This window comes from Delphinus delphis, chromosome 1 (assembly GCF_949987515.2).
Source record: "Delphinus delphis chromosome 1, mDelDel1.2, whole genome shotgun sequence".
Classification (NCBI taxonomy): domain Eukaryota; kingdom Metazoa; phylum Chordata; class Mammalia; order Artiodactyla; family Delphinidae; genus Delphinus; species Delphinus delphis.
This window is the reverse complement of record NC_082683.1, coordinates 180,072,957-180,091,032: the sequence shown is the minus strand read 5'-3', so window position 1 is coordinate 180,091,032 and position 18,076 is coordinate 180,072,957. Positions and strand designations below refer to the sequence as shown.

The 18,076-nt window shown below is 40.3% G+C and overlaps 1 protein-coding gene across 3 annotated transcripts in view; it reads right to left on the bottom strand.

Annotated features, from left to right (window-relative positions):
- The window catches only part of NEK7 (NIMA related kinase 7), a 152,879-nt gene that overhangs the window by 64,928 nt on the left and 69,875 nt on the right, over positions 1-18,076 (bottom strand). For 2 of the 3 annotated variants that reach the window (XM_059998791.1, XM_059998792.1), the window contains exons 3-5: positions 15,786-15,926; positions 5,633-5,695; positions 3,768-3,878 (exon numbers count right to left, since the gene is read on the bottom strand). In XM_059998791.1, coding sequence (XP_059854774.1) covers positions 3,768-3,878; positions 5,633-5,695; positions 15,786-15,926 — 315 coding nt within the window. The remainder of the gene's footprint in view (positions 1-3,767; positions 3,879-5,632; positions 5,696-15,785; positions 15,927-18,076) is intronic. The other variant, XM_059998793.1, reaches the window with a different exon arrangement.

Genomic DNA, 18,076 nt, shown 5'->3' with positions numbered 1-18,076 from the left:
CACTAGAGAAACTTTCTGTTATGGTCATTATGCTGAGATTACTGTAAGATCTACAGACTTGATAGTATTACTTTCAACCTTTAGAAGTGCAGCTCCAAGAGGATCTGGAAAACCAGACCCAAGAATGTCTTCTATCTTGACTAGGCAAACTGATGTCGGCTCTAACAAAGGACAGGATCATTAAAGGCTTACACAGTAAAGCCTATGGGAGAGGATGGAGGAATGATAGCACTAATCCTGTCAAGAAGAACCACTCCAGTATTCTACCAAAGTATACACTATGTTGCTCTAAAAGCTTATAACTTACTAGGAATCAGTTGATATATTTTATTTTTATAAAAAGTTCCCTAAACAGTCTTTTATGTGATAGATACTTTCAAATTTTAATCAGTAGCCCCTGACTAAGGGTATAGCTATCCATTCTATAATGGTAAGTTACTACTCGTTACCAGAGTTCTGTTCTTCTGAATCTATCTTACTAGATCCACAGGGTCAGCTGATTAAAAATTTCCTTGATAATGTCAAGTGATGGCAAGTCTGTTTGAATATGGAGCTGAGTTCACCACCACAATAAATATAAGATCACACTGACAAATTCTTCCTTCCTCACGGGCCGAAGAAATCTGAATCTGCTGAAGATGGAGGTAACAGGGCTTCTGTAAGGCACTCTGGTTTTGAGTTAGTTTTCTCAAATGTGAAAGGATAGGCGTACTCTTCCAAGGTAAATGTCATAGGCCCAGGCATGCCTTGGCATTAGGCCAGGAACAGCAACCTTTATGTGTAAAGTAGGAGCAGCAAAGGAAGAAAACCAGATTGAACAAGAGCAAAAACTCTAAAAGGCAATCAAGCCCCTAAATCATCAAGCTCTCAATCTAGGGCAAGACTCTGTAACTGAAATTGTCTGTTTCTTTCATCTGCTTCAGCAGGCATTTGCCCAGTAGGGATTTGCCCTCTTTCCTTTGCACTATAAGTAATTAAATAACTCTTGTACCTAAAGGTTCAAGCAAAGAATGTTATCTTACTTGTCTCTCTTGTAAGGATTATTTACATGAGCTTTTATGAGTCTCATCTTGATAGACAGCTGTTTTGTAAGATTTTCCATTTGTGTATTTGCATTTCTTTTTAAAATGAAGACTACATTTTTTTTATTGTTAATTAATTTGCAGACACTGCAAATTAATTGGTGGTTAGCTATCTGTGGTAGCGGTGGGAAGTCCCTACAACAGCAAGTCAGGTAACTGATGGGAAGTGTGTCATCCTACCACAGGACTTTAAACAGAGTCAGCTTGATAGCATTCTGTGATAGCAGGAATGTTATCCTCCTTTTATGTAGCGTTTTTATAATTTAGAAAGCAATCTCAAAACTGTCTCTATCTTACAAATGAGGAAACTGACCCTAAGAGAAGTTAAGTAATGAGAGTTTAAGTGGCTGACACTGAACTCACACTGGAGAGCAGGGTTCTCAGCTACTGCTAGTAAACCCACAAACACCTTGACCGGAACATCTGCAAAGGGCTTGGAACGGAATGCAAATTGTGTATGCATCAGCATTTTCCGGGGGAGAAGGTCAAGAGTTTTCATCTGATTTTTCAAAGGAGTTTTGTGATACAAAAATTCTTAAGGGCCACTAAAGAAAAACACATGGGTTTTTACATCAGACAAACCTAACTTCAAATACAGTTCTTCTATTTATTAGTAATGATACTTATCTTCTCTAAGTGTCAAAATTACCTCTAAGAATTCTTCTGACGAGGAAACAAGATAATGCATACAAAGCACCTAGCCCTGTTTTTAAAAACCCCTTACAAGAACTCCATGTAGCAGAGATTACTGGTTGTGCTCAGGTATCTGTTAAGAGACTGAATATACAAATAGACAATGGCCAGACCACATATAAAAACAGAACTCTGAACCACAGTCCCCAGCAACCTGACCAGGAAACCAACCTTCCATCTTTAACAAGCAGCCCGGGAAGCCAGCCTGCTCCATCAGACTCGGAGGAGGTCAGACTGCTCTCTCTAGTGACAATCCAGTAAGCTGAACAGTAACTTCTGTAACAGCCCCAAATGGCCAGGACTTAATAACTGACAGCTTCCCCGATTTTCATCCTTGCTTCCAACTTAGGACCAACCAGAGAAAGCCAAATACACAGCCTCGCCAGTCACCTAAGATGCCCGACTTGGAGTGAGCTCACCAACAGCTTCTGTGTGTCAGTGGCCTCCCATCAGGTCACACCCGAAGCCTCCTCTTTTATCCACTATAAAGAGTCCCTCCTCCTCTACCTGCCCGAGAATCTCTGCCAACACGCTGGTGACAGTGGTTGACTCCGTTGCTGGAACAGGCTCAGAATGAACAGCTCTCGCTTCTTCTCATTTTGTTGGTCTTTGCTGATTTCCACACTGTTCAATTCAGCTTCCAGAGTAAGAGTTTAGCTCACACATGGACAGCCAAATGAAGACTACACATGCTAGCCTCCCCTGCATCTACACACGTTCATGAGATGAAATTCTGGCCAATGGGATGAAACGGAAAACAGTGTGTGGCAGCATCCAGTGATGTGCCTTAGATACAGCCAGCCAGTACCCTTCTCCCTTCATGCCTACGACTTGATCAGCTGTAAACAGGCTTGGTCTCTGAGAATTTGAGATCAGAACTGCCGTATTAGCCCCAGAATTTTATGCAACAGAGAAATATACATAATAACACTAATAATACAGCAACAGCTTCCATTTACATAGCCTTCCTATACCTGGGACACTCTTCTAAGTTCTTAGTAAATATCAATTACTTAATCATTTAAAACGACCCTATGAAGTAGGTTCTATTATTATTTTGTTTTGGAAAAAATATGGCACACAGAAGTTAAGTAAGTCCCTGGTGGTCCAGTGGTAAAGAATCTGCATTGCAGTGCAGGGGACATGGGTTTGATCTCTGGTCAGGGAACTAAGATCCCACATGTCACGGGGCAACTAAGCCCGCGTGCCACAACTACTGAGCTCACGTGCGTCAACTAGAGCCCGCATGCCGCAAACTATAGAGCCCATGCGCCCTGCAGCCTGTGCGCCACAACTAGAGAGAGGAAACCTGCACAGCACAACTAGGGAGAAGCCCGCGCACCACAACGAAGAGCCCACGTGCCGAAATGAAAGATCCCGCATGCCACAACTAAGACCCGATGCAGCCAAAAAAATAAATTAAAAAAAAAAGAAGTTAAGTTAAGCCCAAGTATAAGCAGTTTTTAGCCTACTGTTATTTGGCAGTTTCTATAACTCGTAGCTGAACTTAAACCCAATTAATATGCCCTTAGAAAAGAAATAACTTTTAAGTGGTCAAATCAGGGTTTGATGTGCAACTTTGAATCTAAGGCCCACTTTCTTCTCTGAGCATCCCTCCCAGGAGCAGGGACAGCCCAGGTCAGGCTGCCCTACTATTTCCCACTGGTCCCTCTGTTTGATGTCCAGAGATGCAAGATTGAGGGTGCTCTGGCTGGAGAAATCAAGCTGCAAAACTATAACTTCAGCTTACAGAAGACGAGCCCTCGGTCTATTTCCAGGTTGGTCTCGGAGTGTTCACATATCCAGTGTGACTTCACCAGGTATCTAGCTTCATAATCATAATCATCACTACTGCCTACCACTTATTACAGGGCTACCGTATGTTAAGCACCACGTTGAGGTCTTTAAAGTAGCTAACATGCCTATATTTTTAACCTACAACTCAATTAGAAAAAATAAATCTTCAGTTTAAAAAAAAAAAACAAACCTTACCTTTATCATTCTGGATAGATCACCAGCATCTGCTAATTCCAAAACTATGTTTAGTTCATTATCTTCAATGAATGATGCATAATATTTAATTACATTAGGATGGTTGAGTTGCTGGGAAAAAGAAAAAAAACAGGCATCAAAAAGTTTTCTTACTGTAAATTCCCAAGAGTCACAGTTTCGTAACTTAAGAATAAAGTTAGTTACTGCATTTCATTTTTAAGTTACAGAAATCTTAACATGACTATATTTTTCTTTAATCTAGTGAATTTTGAAATAAGTATTATACTTATTGAAAGTAAAACTAGACATTTTTATTTTAATATTTTTATTAGAAATAATAGAGTAAATTATACACTTAAAATTTTTTAAAGTATTGCTATGATGAACAAATATATAAATACATGCATATAAACGAATGACTAAATTAAATCACCAATTGTTAAAAATTATATCCTTCAAAATGATAAATGTCATTTAAGGCCACTCAATGTTAAGTAAAGTATTCCTTTTTACTACTATTTTGAAGTTAAGGGTGATCCTAGTATAGCTCCAGCCAGTGGTAAAAATCTGGCATCTACTATATTGTATCTAAATATCACTTTTACATCAAATAATATAAATATTCTGAACTTATCTACGGGGTTGATTATTAAATTACCGTAAAAATTTTTCACCTTGTAGAAATATATTCATAAGTCTATAAACATTTACAGTCTTTTTGTACAATCTTTTCATTCAATCTTTAAGCAAGGTAACATAAGAAAAATCATTCCTCAAAGAAACTTATTCAAAAATGATCCCAAAGAGTATACACAGGATTTTCTTCTCTTCTTTCTACTTAAAAGGTTTTCCTCCCACATTTTCTATGATGATATATTATTTCTCTAACAAAGGTTTATTAAAGCAGTCACTTCATGTCCCAGGAAATAACAACAAATAGAACAGTGGAAAGCATGGTTCAATCTGATCTTACTCTTATCTTTTTGAATAGATCTGATTCACTTCAGGCACAAACAAAACTGGATGGCATAAAAATCATCCAACTTTTATCCAAAAGTTAAAAATATAACATAAACCACTGAATTCCTCAAAAGAAATCTCACTATAATAAACGCAGTGTGACGGTAACTGAAATGTCAGTCCTATTCTTTGAGTGGATAAGAAACTGAAAAGCTAATTCTGACATACTCCTTACACCACCCTTTCTACATCTGCAAAAAGCATGGAAATATTATTTTTAAAATGTGAGCCATTTGGATCAGTCCACATTCTCAATATACCATACCCTGACATAATGCTAATATGCATTTACATTACTTAACATTTAGAATATGTCTAACTGGGACCATCGAGAAAAAATTTCTTCAATGTTTTATGTCTATTTTATTTATCTTCTAGTTTGAAATGGGGGAAAAAAGCTAATCCTACCAGGGCTTCCCTGGTGGCGCAGTGGTTGAGAGTCCACCTGCCAATGCAGGGGACACGGGTTTGTGCCCCGGTCCGGGAGGATCCCACTTGCAGCGGAGCGGCTGGGCCCGTGAGCCATGGCCGCTAAGGCTGCGCATCCGGAGCCTGTGCTCCGCAACGGGAGAGGCCACAACAGTGAGAGGCCCGCGTACCGCGAAAAAAAAAAAAAAAAAAAAGCTAATCCTACCAAATGTTCCAATTAAATTATTGTACAGTAAATCCAAAAGGTAACTGGATTCTTCAATATATTGATTTCAAACTTATATGTTACTTGAAATCGGTGCAGCATAAGCTGTATCTGAAAAATCTTTTTGTTTTTAAGTGTGATATTTAATAAATCACTTTTATCAACCTACTCAGTTATGTTCAAAACAGTCAACAGTTCGTTTGTTATTTACCTTAAGGAGATCTATTTCTTTGATACAATCAGCACGTGCTTTGGCGTCCATTAAATCAAATATCTAAAAATAAAATCCAGAATTACTTAATAAAATAGTAATCTATGTTTCAAGTTACCATGTAAGTCCACTGTAATACTTTGCACATAATTACACACACACTAAGAAGTATTCTTTCCAAGTAGCTTTTAGGAGCTGTGGAGATCTACAGGTATTTTATCCCATGTGACTAGAAGTTACATTTTCCCTCCAGAGGCAGTCAGTATTAAAAATGGGAAAAGAGAAGAGTTAGATATTTCAAGTCTTAAGTCCAAATCGAACAGCACGGAAGTTGTGAGATTGTGATATATTAATATAATAATAGTTAAAATACTGAACAATATGTGCTAAATATACTGCATGAACCACCTCGTTTAATTCTCATTTAATCCGCGTGAGGACAATAATGTTAGTATTCCCACTTTACACATGAAGGAAAGTAGGTTTAGAAAGCTTAAGAAATTGACAGGGGTTCACATAGGTAATTAATGGAGCAGCCAGAATTCATTCTCCAAGTTATCCTACTATAACCCAAGCTCTGAACCATTAATCTATATGATCAAATCAGGTCTAAAAGGTCTAATGCATGCATTCTTGACAGGGCTGATACCCTTGTCAATTTTCCAAGGAGGTGAAAATTGGTTCTTCAGAGAGAGGGTGACAAAGTCTTACTCTCTCTAAGCACAGATATACATATGATACCTAAACAGACACACTGTATCTACAGAATTAAAATTTCATGGTGGGGGGCATAATTGGGAAAAAATGTCTAAAAAGGTGAGTGGTGAAAATAAAGAAAAGGTTGAGAAACGTTGATCTAATGTAAAAAACATAAAAATAAATAATACAATCAAAGGGCTCTTTAGTATGTCTCTGAAGACAAAGAAATCGCTCAATGTTCCAAGCATATGGAAAATTAACAATAAATAAATATCTTAATAAGTCAATACGTCAAGCATAAATGAGGATAACACGTTCATTTTCTTGCTTTTCCATGATTCATAAAACTGTGTTGAATGCCAACTTATCGTTATGTTTTATTATAGCTACAAATAAGGGAACCAGCCTGCAGTCCTCAGGAGGCACACTGTCAGGGGCAGACTGCAGCCCCGAGCACAGAACGTGACACTCAACCAGCAAGTGCTGCTGCACGAAGTGACATGAGTGCCTCGAGGGGCGGGCTGTGGCTGCCGGGGCTTCCGATGCTTGATTCATATATGCAGGGAAGTGCAATACACCTCAGAAAGATTTCTTACAGAAATAAGTAAAATGACAAGTTCATTACTTAAAGGAGTAAACTCTACATTTAGCAATTTCACGTAGGAAAGCCACTCATTACCCAAAATGCCAAAAGGTGCCAGAAAAATGATGTTGTCACTAAATAACAAATCAAACAAATATTAATGTAAACAGAAAATTTTGAACTTGATGTTAGTTACTGATATTAAACACACACACACACACACACACACACACACACACACACACACACACACACACTACTTATCTATGATGCCATTCTCGGGAACTACCACTCACAGGGGACTTGATACAACTTGAAGAAATGTGGGGAAGTACAAAATTTTGAATGTCTTAGACCTTGAAGGAATTCCTGAAAACTTTTTTTAAGGAAACAGAGAAAGGATCATTCTGGTACCAGTGACTAAAATGGAAAAAAAAAAAAAAAATAATCACAAACTTGGAGACATGTATAAATCTAATCTCCCAGTAATCAATGTCTCTATGATGGAAAAGTATTAAAACACGAAAGACTGAGCGAGATGAGAATGTGTATGAGAGCTCTAGGAAACCCTAACTAGACACAAAATACAAAGACAGAACTGTGCCATGATGAAATCATGAATCTTTAATTCAACTTATAATTAAACTAATTCAGAATTAACAAATTAACTTCCATCTTGAACTGAATTCTCAATACCAAAAGTCACTTCTCAAACACTGAGGAATGAAGCATTGCTGGCACATTTAAGGCAAAACTAAATTCTGAACCAAATACTTTTAATTGGAAATTCAGAAGTATCTTATCTTGCTTTTTCTCTTAGCCAGCATGTCAAGACAAAAACAGAAACTGATTCTTCAGATTAAATCATTCGCAGACATAGATTCAAAGCTGTCTGATTCCGTGAGCAAAAGGCAATACACATGAAAAAAAAATCTGGATTTTCATAAACTATTTACAAGCTTGTCTTCAGAAGGTATCTTTCCAGCTCTACCAAAGTTTCTAAACTAATGTTTGGGTTTTTAAACTAATGTTTGATAAGAGCAAAGTTATTAGCAGTGTTTAAGCAAGTGATTGGCTGATACATTCTTGGTATTCTCTGAATCGTTTAAAAAGTTCTCTTTTGTCACCTTTAAATTTTGCCAAAATTACTCACGACTAATGAAACTCAAAAGGTTAACACTAGGTATCTTTGGAGGGAAAAGGCTTTCAAGTGACTTAAACATTAAACACAAATGTCCTTAAAAGGGCATCTGTAAATCTGTTAGGAGAAAAAAATACTTAAAATGTAGCGAAGGAAGTACTTCAAAAAATATACTGAGAGAGTTTGACAAACCTGTTACATCTTACTTTAAATAAATCTTACATAAATGGAAATCTCAACCAAACATCTGGGCCTCCCCAGCTTCACAGAGCCTGAATAAATGAACTGAGCAGCTTGTCCCACATTGAGGCCTGTTTCCCACGTGCCCTCCGTCCTTCTTCTGATCTCACCCCTGGACTGTGCCTCTGTCTTTCCCGGTGTTCCTGCCCCTTGCAACCCGGATGCCACAGTGACTTCTGGTTCCCGCACTTGCTGAGTGGTAGGCACAGACTTTCTTATTTGAAGGATGGAAGATGGGTGAGGGAGTTAGAAAATCCATGGCAGAAGGGCTGAGTGGCCTCTCTAGACGTAAATTACAATCATCGAACAAGATAATCTCCGAATAATGAAAGTCTCTACCACCAGCCCTTCCCAGACTCAATACACAGGCCCCTAAGGGGTGGAGAGGGGGGCGGAAGTTAAGCCAGGTGAGTGCTCGAAGAGATCTGCACTGGAGCCAGGAACCGCGCTCCTCTGACACCCAGGCCTATAATCCAGCGGCCGTCAGCCTTCCTCTCTTCATGCACCAACGTGTCTGAACTTCAAGGCAAAAGACAGGACTCAATTTCTTCCTCGTGGATTCCTTAAGGCCCTGGCAAATGATGGCAAGGAACTAGATACCTGTGTGTGTCTTTAATTTTTACATGATTATTTAAAAAAAAAAACAAAAAACCTTTGTTTCCAAGGGGGTGCCTTTTAACTCAACAGGCTAGTATATAGTGATCTAACTCCTAGGGCATCAATCAGTCCTGTTTGCTTAAAATTAAAAAGCTTCTAATATGTACCACGGGAAATTCATCCTTTGTTCAGACTTCCTGAGAGCCTGAAGCTCAGCAAAGCTTAGTCAGGGCTTCCGGAGGTTCAGAAGCCACCCTACAGGGGTCAGGGAGAAGGTGGTGCAGGAGAAGCAAACAATCCAAAATCATGACAGTGAGAAATATCCTGAAAGGAGTGGGAAAAAGAGATGCCACTGAAGGAAAGAAGAAAAGGGATATCCAGACAGACAGGAGAACCAAGCCAGTGTAGTGTGAAGAAGCTGTGGGTGTTGAAGCAACAGTTACTACGGAGACGTCAGTAAGAACGTCAAGTGATGACACTGCAGGAGAGGAGAGGTGGATGCGGGAGAAACGGGCAGCAGCTGAAAAAGTCTCTAGGAAGACAGAAGAGAAAGATCTTGTCCAGAGCGCAGGTAGGGAAGGGAAGATGGATTAGGATGGCTGTGCAATCGTGAAAGCACAGCAGATGGCAGAGGTCGTCACTGTCACACAGGAGATGCCCTTTTCCACTAAGCATGAAGGCATACGGGCCATGGCTGAGGCTTCAGAGTAGGTGGTAGTTTTTAACTCCACCACTGACAACACTGTAATCGTATGTACCTGCTGGTTTGTGTTCTTCTCACTACCGTGGTTAAAATATATCCAAGTAGGGAGTACAAGAGAGTGCATTTCCAAAGAAAGGTAAGCAAAACTCCAAGAAATAACCTGAACCCTTCTGTGCTAGGGGGTGTGGAACAGTGGGTACATGTGAACCGGGAAATGAAGAAACACCCAGTGAAGAGAAACCCTGCCCGGGGGGTTAGCAAGACAGGAACAAGATGGGGGAGATTGTAAAGTGGAAACATCCGCATTGCTCAAATAGCTGACAAAGGTCCAAGAAACACACAAACAACTGAAATCAGACCTTAAATAAGAGGTCTAGAGAATATGGAATAGAGGGCCGTGGTCAGGATGAGGTCAAAGAACAAGCTTTGGTGGAAAGATAGAATGGGAGAGAAATGAGACAGGGAGATGAAGAGGGGATGTGGAGAGTTAAGACAGGACAAGCAGAGCGCAGGGTGGGCTGTGACAGTGCTGCGAGCAGACCGGGTGCCGGGGGTGGGCGTGCTGAGCAACCGTGATGCCTGGTCTTGGCAGAGTCAGCATGGTGCCAGGGAAGGGACAGAGGAAAATGAGAGCAAGGGGCTGAAAACATATTTAAGAAAAAAAAAAAAAGGAGGGGGTTGTTGCAGACTGGCAGACAGGGGCAAGATGGAACAAGTATTGAACTGGATGGGCTTCAAGGACAGAAGAGAATAACGATGGCTGGGCACAGACTAAGGGGAAGAAACCCTAGTGAAGATGACGTCCCCGCATCCCAAGTCAAGGAAAGAGAAGCACCTTACACTGAGACGATGAGGAGGACGGTGGGGATGTCGAGGAGAGAGAAGATTCACACAAAGAACAATATTTACTCACCGAGCTTGGCCACTAGAAGAGTTTCTCATTTAAAAATTTTAAGATAAACTCACATAATCAAAACTTGCATTTATCTTAATGATGACCCTAAGGTACCATAAGATGCTAAAAGAAAAATTTGTGAAACATCAAAAAATGGACAAATAACTAAATTATTTCACTGATGTCCACTGTATCAGTTAAATATTTTAATGTTAGTAAACTATTTATGGTATATATCTTAATTCATTATAACCCCCAAATTTTGTTAACTAGAACGCCCCATTCTCTAAATATTCGATAAGGCTAAAAATTTACTACATTTTTATATGCCTCAAAATGCCTAAAATAAAATTGAAAGTACAAACGAATAAAATTAAGAAGCTTTAATTTTTTAAGATGAAGTCTCTGCCTCCTTGACAAGTAAACTAGTACAGTATCAATTACTAAATTATTCTTCAATTTAAAAAATATATAATATATAAATTATTCTTACAAATGCTTCCTAATTTTCATTTGCTCAAGTATCTATTGAAAGTTTCAAAGAAGTCTATAGGGATTAAATAATGAAGTTGATAAAAGCTGCAGGACGAATTCCGTAATCACGGTGAACACTGAAAAAGAGACTGAATATATGGCTATAAAGTGTTACAAATATGTTAAAATCAGTGTATGCATTACGGAAGAAGCTACTGCCCACAAATTTCTAATTGCATGCAAATCCTAATGTCTAATTACATGCAAACATGCAAAATCTTTAATCTAAAATTAACACACGTAAAAGAGCAAGTTATACTCATTAATATACTATAAAAAGTGATTTTCTTGATGAATGCTTTAACATAATTATCAAATATAAGTAAATATAAGTAAAACAAATATCAAAGAATATTTGTCCTTTCAGAAAGTTTTTTTGAGATCACCCGGATCAAAAGGGTGAATCTGAACAAATACTGTATATTATCACTATTTATGTTTGTTTGTAAGTATACAAAAGTGCTTTATACAGAAGTGACTCTAATAAATGTCACTGACTGACAATGGATGTCCCACAGTAAAACAGTATTATTCAGCATACAACTTAAGAGCAAGAAAAGACAAATTAAGCATTAATGAACTAAGGATCAAACTACTTCACCTACGATTAAAAAGTCAGGGTAAAAAAGGTCAAAGAACTGAGACACAAAAAACCAAAATTCATGCTATAACATCACGTCTACCAATTCCAATTACACAGCTCTAATCAATGAACTAAGTATAATAAAACAGAGATTAAGTGGACCAGATCAAAACAATTCTTTGATAATCTTCCAACACAAAGAACTGTGGTTCTGAGACACAGCCCGACGCCTGTGAAGACTTTCCCAACCTCCCTCTCACCCTGGGCCCCTCAAGGCTGCGCCCACTGTGGTTCCTCCCTCACTATTTTAGACGTGTCTTGGCCGCACTTCCACTGGAATCCACGAGCTCCGTTATTCTGTTCATGCTGGTGTTCTCAAAGCCTTAAGAAGCTAACCACTGAACATCAAGTGATCGCTAACATTGGAGAAGTGAACTGAACGAGCAACAGGAAGGGAAGCAGGGAGACAGGGAAGCAAAGCCAGTATGTGGAATTGCAAAAATGTTCCATCAGTTAAGAACCATCTTAATTTTGGCAAACAAATCATGACGGGATGTGGGCAAATTTTCTAGAAGGTTGGTTAATGCTGTCATACACTGCAGGCTCTCAACCTCTTTATGATTTCAAAGAAGGAACATGCATTCAGTACACACTCTTTCCTTTCCACACACAGGTAACAGGCAAACATCCAGAAAAGTCACCAGGGCTTCCGGCAAGTTGGCCACAGAAAAGTGATACCTGACACAGGACAAAGTACAGAAGAGCCTGGAGAACTACGCTGAGGAACCTGCACTCTGCTTCTAAAGAGTCTCATCAAAGATTTGTGAGCAGAGAAATGAGTTATAAACGCAACATTTCAACACATGAACTCAACCAGGAAGGATTCTAGAAGAGCTGGAAACAGTGACATGGCCCTTTAGACGAGTAAAGTAGCCTTAAAATAACAAATTGCATGGGGATATCCAATGTTTGATTCCTTATGAATTTTTTAAAGAAGGGCTAGGATTCTTCAGGCAGGAAAAGAGTCTGGTCAACAATAGTTTAAAACATTTTCATACTAAGCTGCAGAGGTGGATTTTTAAAAAGGAAGAACCCTGGTCTTTATTGTTCAGCGCAAGTGTAATACATCACAAAAATCGATAACATGTCTGAAATGCAAATATATTTCTCCTCACAAAGGTTTAAGATACTGTTCCCTAATTACAGAAGCTAAGAATATCTTTACAGCAACAATTCTCTCTTGTATAAAGGAGTTACGTTTAAACTAGAATATGTCCCAATAGCAACCCTAAGAAGCACAGAAGAAGGCAAAGCCCAAAGGACAAACTTGAACTCGGCACAGCGGGAGGCAGCGGTCTGGGGTTTACCATAGTGTGAAGTGGGGGCAGCTGGAGGGGCATCTACCCTGCACTGACTGGAAACACGACCATGCACATCCACTCCTGTCCATTCAATTTTCCAGTCAAAGGAAAGAAGGATACAGGCAACCAGAAACGATGTAGACGGTATTACAAGAGGCCTGGAAGAGCTTTTGTTCTTTCTCCCTCCCTCCCTTTTCCCTTCTTTCTCCCCCTCTTTCTCAGTATTTCCAATGACAAGGTTCTGTGATTTAAAACGCAATCCTTAGAGACAGAACTGAGCGCTGTCTCTCTGTCCACACTCAGGGTCGGGGGTGGGGGGTAGGGGGGAGAGGGAAGCCAGGAAGGCCGCAGGGACTCCACCTAGATGGTCTCTCACTCCATCCATCCATCCATGCATCCGTCCACCCATTCATCCACCCAGCCATCCACCCACCCATCCTCCCACCCATCCAAGCATCCACCCACCCACGCACCCACATATCCATCCAGCCAGCCATCCAGCCAGCCAGCCAGCCCCGCCTTGACACCTGGGGCAAATCAGCAGCTGTCTTCTCTCTAGTACGTTCTGTGTGTTCAGCTTGTACTTTTATCTTGAAAATAACCGATTTTGAAGATTATTACCCTCCTAGAGAATCCATAGCGAATCCTCACTTCCCTCCTACTCAAAGTCCTGTTCCTGGTTTCAGAGCTCTCCAGGATCTAGTCTCACCTCGACAGCCTGGCTTCCGTTCCAATCCCAGCCACGCCAACAGCTCATACTGACATTTCCTTTCTGCGAACTAGGGAAACCAGGAATCCACGCCGCAGGGTTTAACGTTTCATTGCTCTAGATAGACTCTTTTTCCCTTGGTGGGCAGGAATAAAATTGCTAGCTTCTTTTCCTCCCCCCCCACACTGCCCAGAGATACATATTAGAAAGTCAATACATTTTAAAAATGCATCAGAGGGCTTCCCTGGTGGCGCAGTGGTTGAGAGTCCGCCTGCCGATGCAGGGGACATGGGTTCGTGTCCCAGTCCGGGAAGATCCCACATGCTGCGGAGCGGCTGGGCCCGTGAGCCATGGCCGCTGAGCCTGCGCGTCCGGAGCCTGTGCTCCGCAACGGGAGAGGCCACAGCGGTGAGAGGCCCGTGTACCGCAAAAAAAAAAAAAGGATCAGAGCTGTTGTTAGGAAATAATCATTCCCAAAGTCATCTGTGTCATAAACACTAATATCTGCATTGTATATTTTATGTTCTTACTGTAAATGGCAGATTACATGAGAGAAGACGGCTACCCTCACGTGCTGCTGGAGAGAAGGTCAACGGTGCAACCGCTGGAAGAACTCGGTATAAACTTGCAGCACTGACCGTACGTGGCCCTGGGCTCATCACTTCCATCCTCAGGCACATGCAAAAGGGAGATTCTTGCATGTGTGCACCAGGAAACATACACAGGAACATCACGGAAGTACTGTTTGTAACAGCAAACAACTGTACACAACCAGTAGCACGTAACAAGAACTGGATAGTATACACACGTAGTATGTAATACTACTACACATACACACGCATATCTACATATTGAATACTAGATATATAAAGAATAAAGCATAGCCACACACACCAACATGTGACAACATTTATGTAAGTTCAAAAATGCAAAAGCAAACAACAAATTTCTTCAGAAATGTATACAGATTTGGAGAAAAACTCTAAAGAAAAGCACACAAATTCAGGACATGGTGACCTCTGAAGGAAGGGAGTGGCAGAAGTGTGTCAAAGGTGAGTGGTGGATATGACAGCATCTGTCCTATTCTTTATATCTAACATATATGCCCCATAAAATCTTTCATAAATATTTACTATTTGCTTAAAAATATGAGTGAAAACTGTTCACCTCTGCAATAGCTGTTGCAAGTATACTGATCCCTTACAAAATTAAAATAATAATAATAAGAGGACACTGAGGTTCTGCAGGTCTCGACACAGAAAAGACACCAGGGCTGCAGAGTAAAATGGAAAGTCCACAGGCAGGTGTGAACAAGAATGCCCTTCCCTGAAAAAGGGAAGTAAAACGGTACAATGTCAAACACACTCTGGGGCAGAAAGGCAAGTGCTTTCGAGACCAGAGGCGAGTGGACCCATCAGGGCAGTGACCTGTCCTGGGCTCGGGCTGGGGCAGGGCCTGGCCAGGTGAGCTGGGGCAGGTCCATGGATCTGAGGAACCCAGACAGAGTCAGGACTGGAGAGCAGAGCTGATGCTAGAATGATACCAATACAACGTGTGGATTTTACGTAAGACGTCAATCCTCTGACTTTACCTATTTCATTTTTTTTTTATTCTCCAGTAAATAAAGTTCACTTCAGTTTTCTTTCATTTATTGCCAGTGTGGCTCTCTACATTAACGAAAACCTCCCCCTAACCTTGCCTGCCGTTTACTGACTTTATCAGGCTGTGCATTCTGTGAGCCTGGTTTCCTTCTGCAGTGCCTGCAGCTCAGGATACAACACGTAGCCACACGTCCAGTCAGGAGCCATGGTGACAACTCAAATCTGCCTCTTAAAACCTAGAGCTGTGAAAGCTTTTCTAAGATCATTCTAGTCATTACTGAATCTGGGTGAACAAAACCAGCTGAACTTTAAAAGTAGTATTAAAACTAAAAAATGATTTCCACCATGTATTGCACTTAATGCAAGTGTTTACAGTAAAATTTTTATTCCTTCCCATCGTTCTCAACTTAAGACTGTCATGACCCAATCATTCAGGATGCACTTTTCTCTATTTATTCTTCACAGAGTATAATTTTACGTGGATTTATATAATTAAAGTCATCTTACCTGCACTTTTTTTAAAGCTACTGGTACTCCATCCAAGAGACAGGCTGCTCTATAAACTTCACTAAATTGCCCGCGACCAATTTTCTTTTCTATTCGAAAGTTGGCTAATGTATTATAGCCCATATCCGGTCGTAAGGCCTTCTGTAATTAAAAAAGTCAGAAAAGTTTTCAATCACACAATATACACACAATCATTGATTGTCTTCACATAAGTAGGTGATTTCTATGGTAAACCCGCAGACAGCCATTCACTCGACAAGTATTTATCGAACTATTCATATTATATAAAAATACACACATATATATATAAATTCACCTAGTCCAACCTGCCAAGTAATGTATGAAAATCTTCTAAACTTCCTGACAATCATTTAAGTTCTACCAAGAACAATTCCAGTGGCAGTGAGTTTACCACCTCATCATTAAGGTTTTTTTAAAAAGACGTAATATACCCTGAGAAAACCATAATTTAAAAAGAGTCATGTACCAAAATGTTCATTGCAGCTCTATTTACAATAGCCCGGAGATGGAAACAACCTAAGTGTCCATCATCGGATGAATGGATAAAGAAGATGTGGCACATATATATAATGGAATATTACTCAGCCATAAAAGAAACGAAATTGAGCTATTTCTAATGAGGTGGATAGACCTAGAGTCTGTCATACAGAGTGAAGTAAGTCAGAAAGAGAAAGACAAATACCGTATGCTAACACATATATATGGAATTTAAGGGAAAAAAATGTCATGAAGAACCTAGGGGTAAGACAGGAATAAAGACACAGACCTACTAGAGAATGGACTTGAGGATATGGGGAGGGGGAAGGGTAAGCTGTGACAAAGCGAGAGAGTGGCATGGACATATATTCACTACCAAATGTAAAATAGATAGCTAGTGGGAAGCAGCTGCATAGCACAGGGAGATCAGCTCGGTGCTTTGTGACCACCTAGAGGGGTGGGATAAGGAGGGTGGGAGGGAGGGAGATGCAAGAGGGAAGAGATATGGGAACATATGTATAACTGATTCACTTTGTTATAAAGCAGAAACTAACACACCATTGTAAAGCAATTATACTCCAATAAAGATGTAAAAATAAATTTTTTTTAAAAATGACGTAATTGTGTAAAAGCAGTTTTGGGTTCACAGCACTATTAAGAGGAAGGTGCAGAGGTCCCCCATGTGCCCCCTACTCCCACACATGCACTGCTTTCCCCGCTACCAACACCCCCCCAGAGTGGGACTTTCGTTACAACTGATGAACCTGCACTGACACATCATTATCATCCAAAGCCCGTGGTTGACGTTAGGGTTCACTCTGGGTGTCGTACATTCTATGGGTTTGGACAAATGTATAATAACATGTATCCATAATTACAGTATCATATAGTATACTTTCACTGCCCTAAAAAATCCTCTATACTCTGCCTATTCATCCCTCCCTCCCCACTAAACCCCAGCAGCCACTGACTTTTTACGGTACCCATTGTTTTGCTTTTACCAGAATGTCACATTGTTAGAACCATACAGTATTGTAGCCTTTCAGATTGGCCTCTGTCACTCAGTACATAATTACATTTTTAAACAATATTTTTTTGTTGTTTGTGGAAAATGTCATTTCTTTTTGAAACTAACACATTTTAGTACTTACTATGCATCGGGCACTGTACTAGCTGCTAGGGAAACAGAGATGCATCAGAAATGCTTCTGCTCTGAAAGAGCTTACACAGGTACAGGGAAGGGCTCTCAGTGGTGCTGAGAAAGAATTACAGGTGCTGGGAGGCAGCACCCCAGCCGTCCCCATTTGGAGGCAAATCCCAACTCCTTATACGTTTTATCCACTGTCCTAGTTCTTTCGTTCATTGTTTACAGACTCATTCATTCATTCAACCAGTCATAGGACAGATCTAGGATCCACTAGGATCCAACACTGTCTGCTGCTGAGGTTACCACACATGTCCAAGGACTACTGCCTTTTAAGCTCCTCATGACACTCATAATCTATCTGTAGCGATCTACCTATAAAAGTGTAACAATAGTTTAGCCATCGTATGCCCTTTTATCTTCTCTCTTTTGGCTAAACACACACGAGCCTTTTCAAGATTCCTAGATTACTGGTAAGTACACGCTTCTTGGCCTTTTACCACTCTGCTCACATCCTTCTGGACCTGCTCTACTCTGAGCCGACTCAGAGTAAACATGACGTTCTTGTGGGGCCTCACTGGGCCCCCTCTAGTAAGACTGAACATTAAATACCTATTAATGCAACCAAAGGGCGCACTGGTTCCTAAAC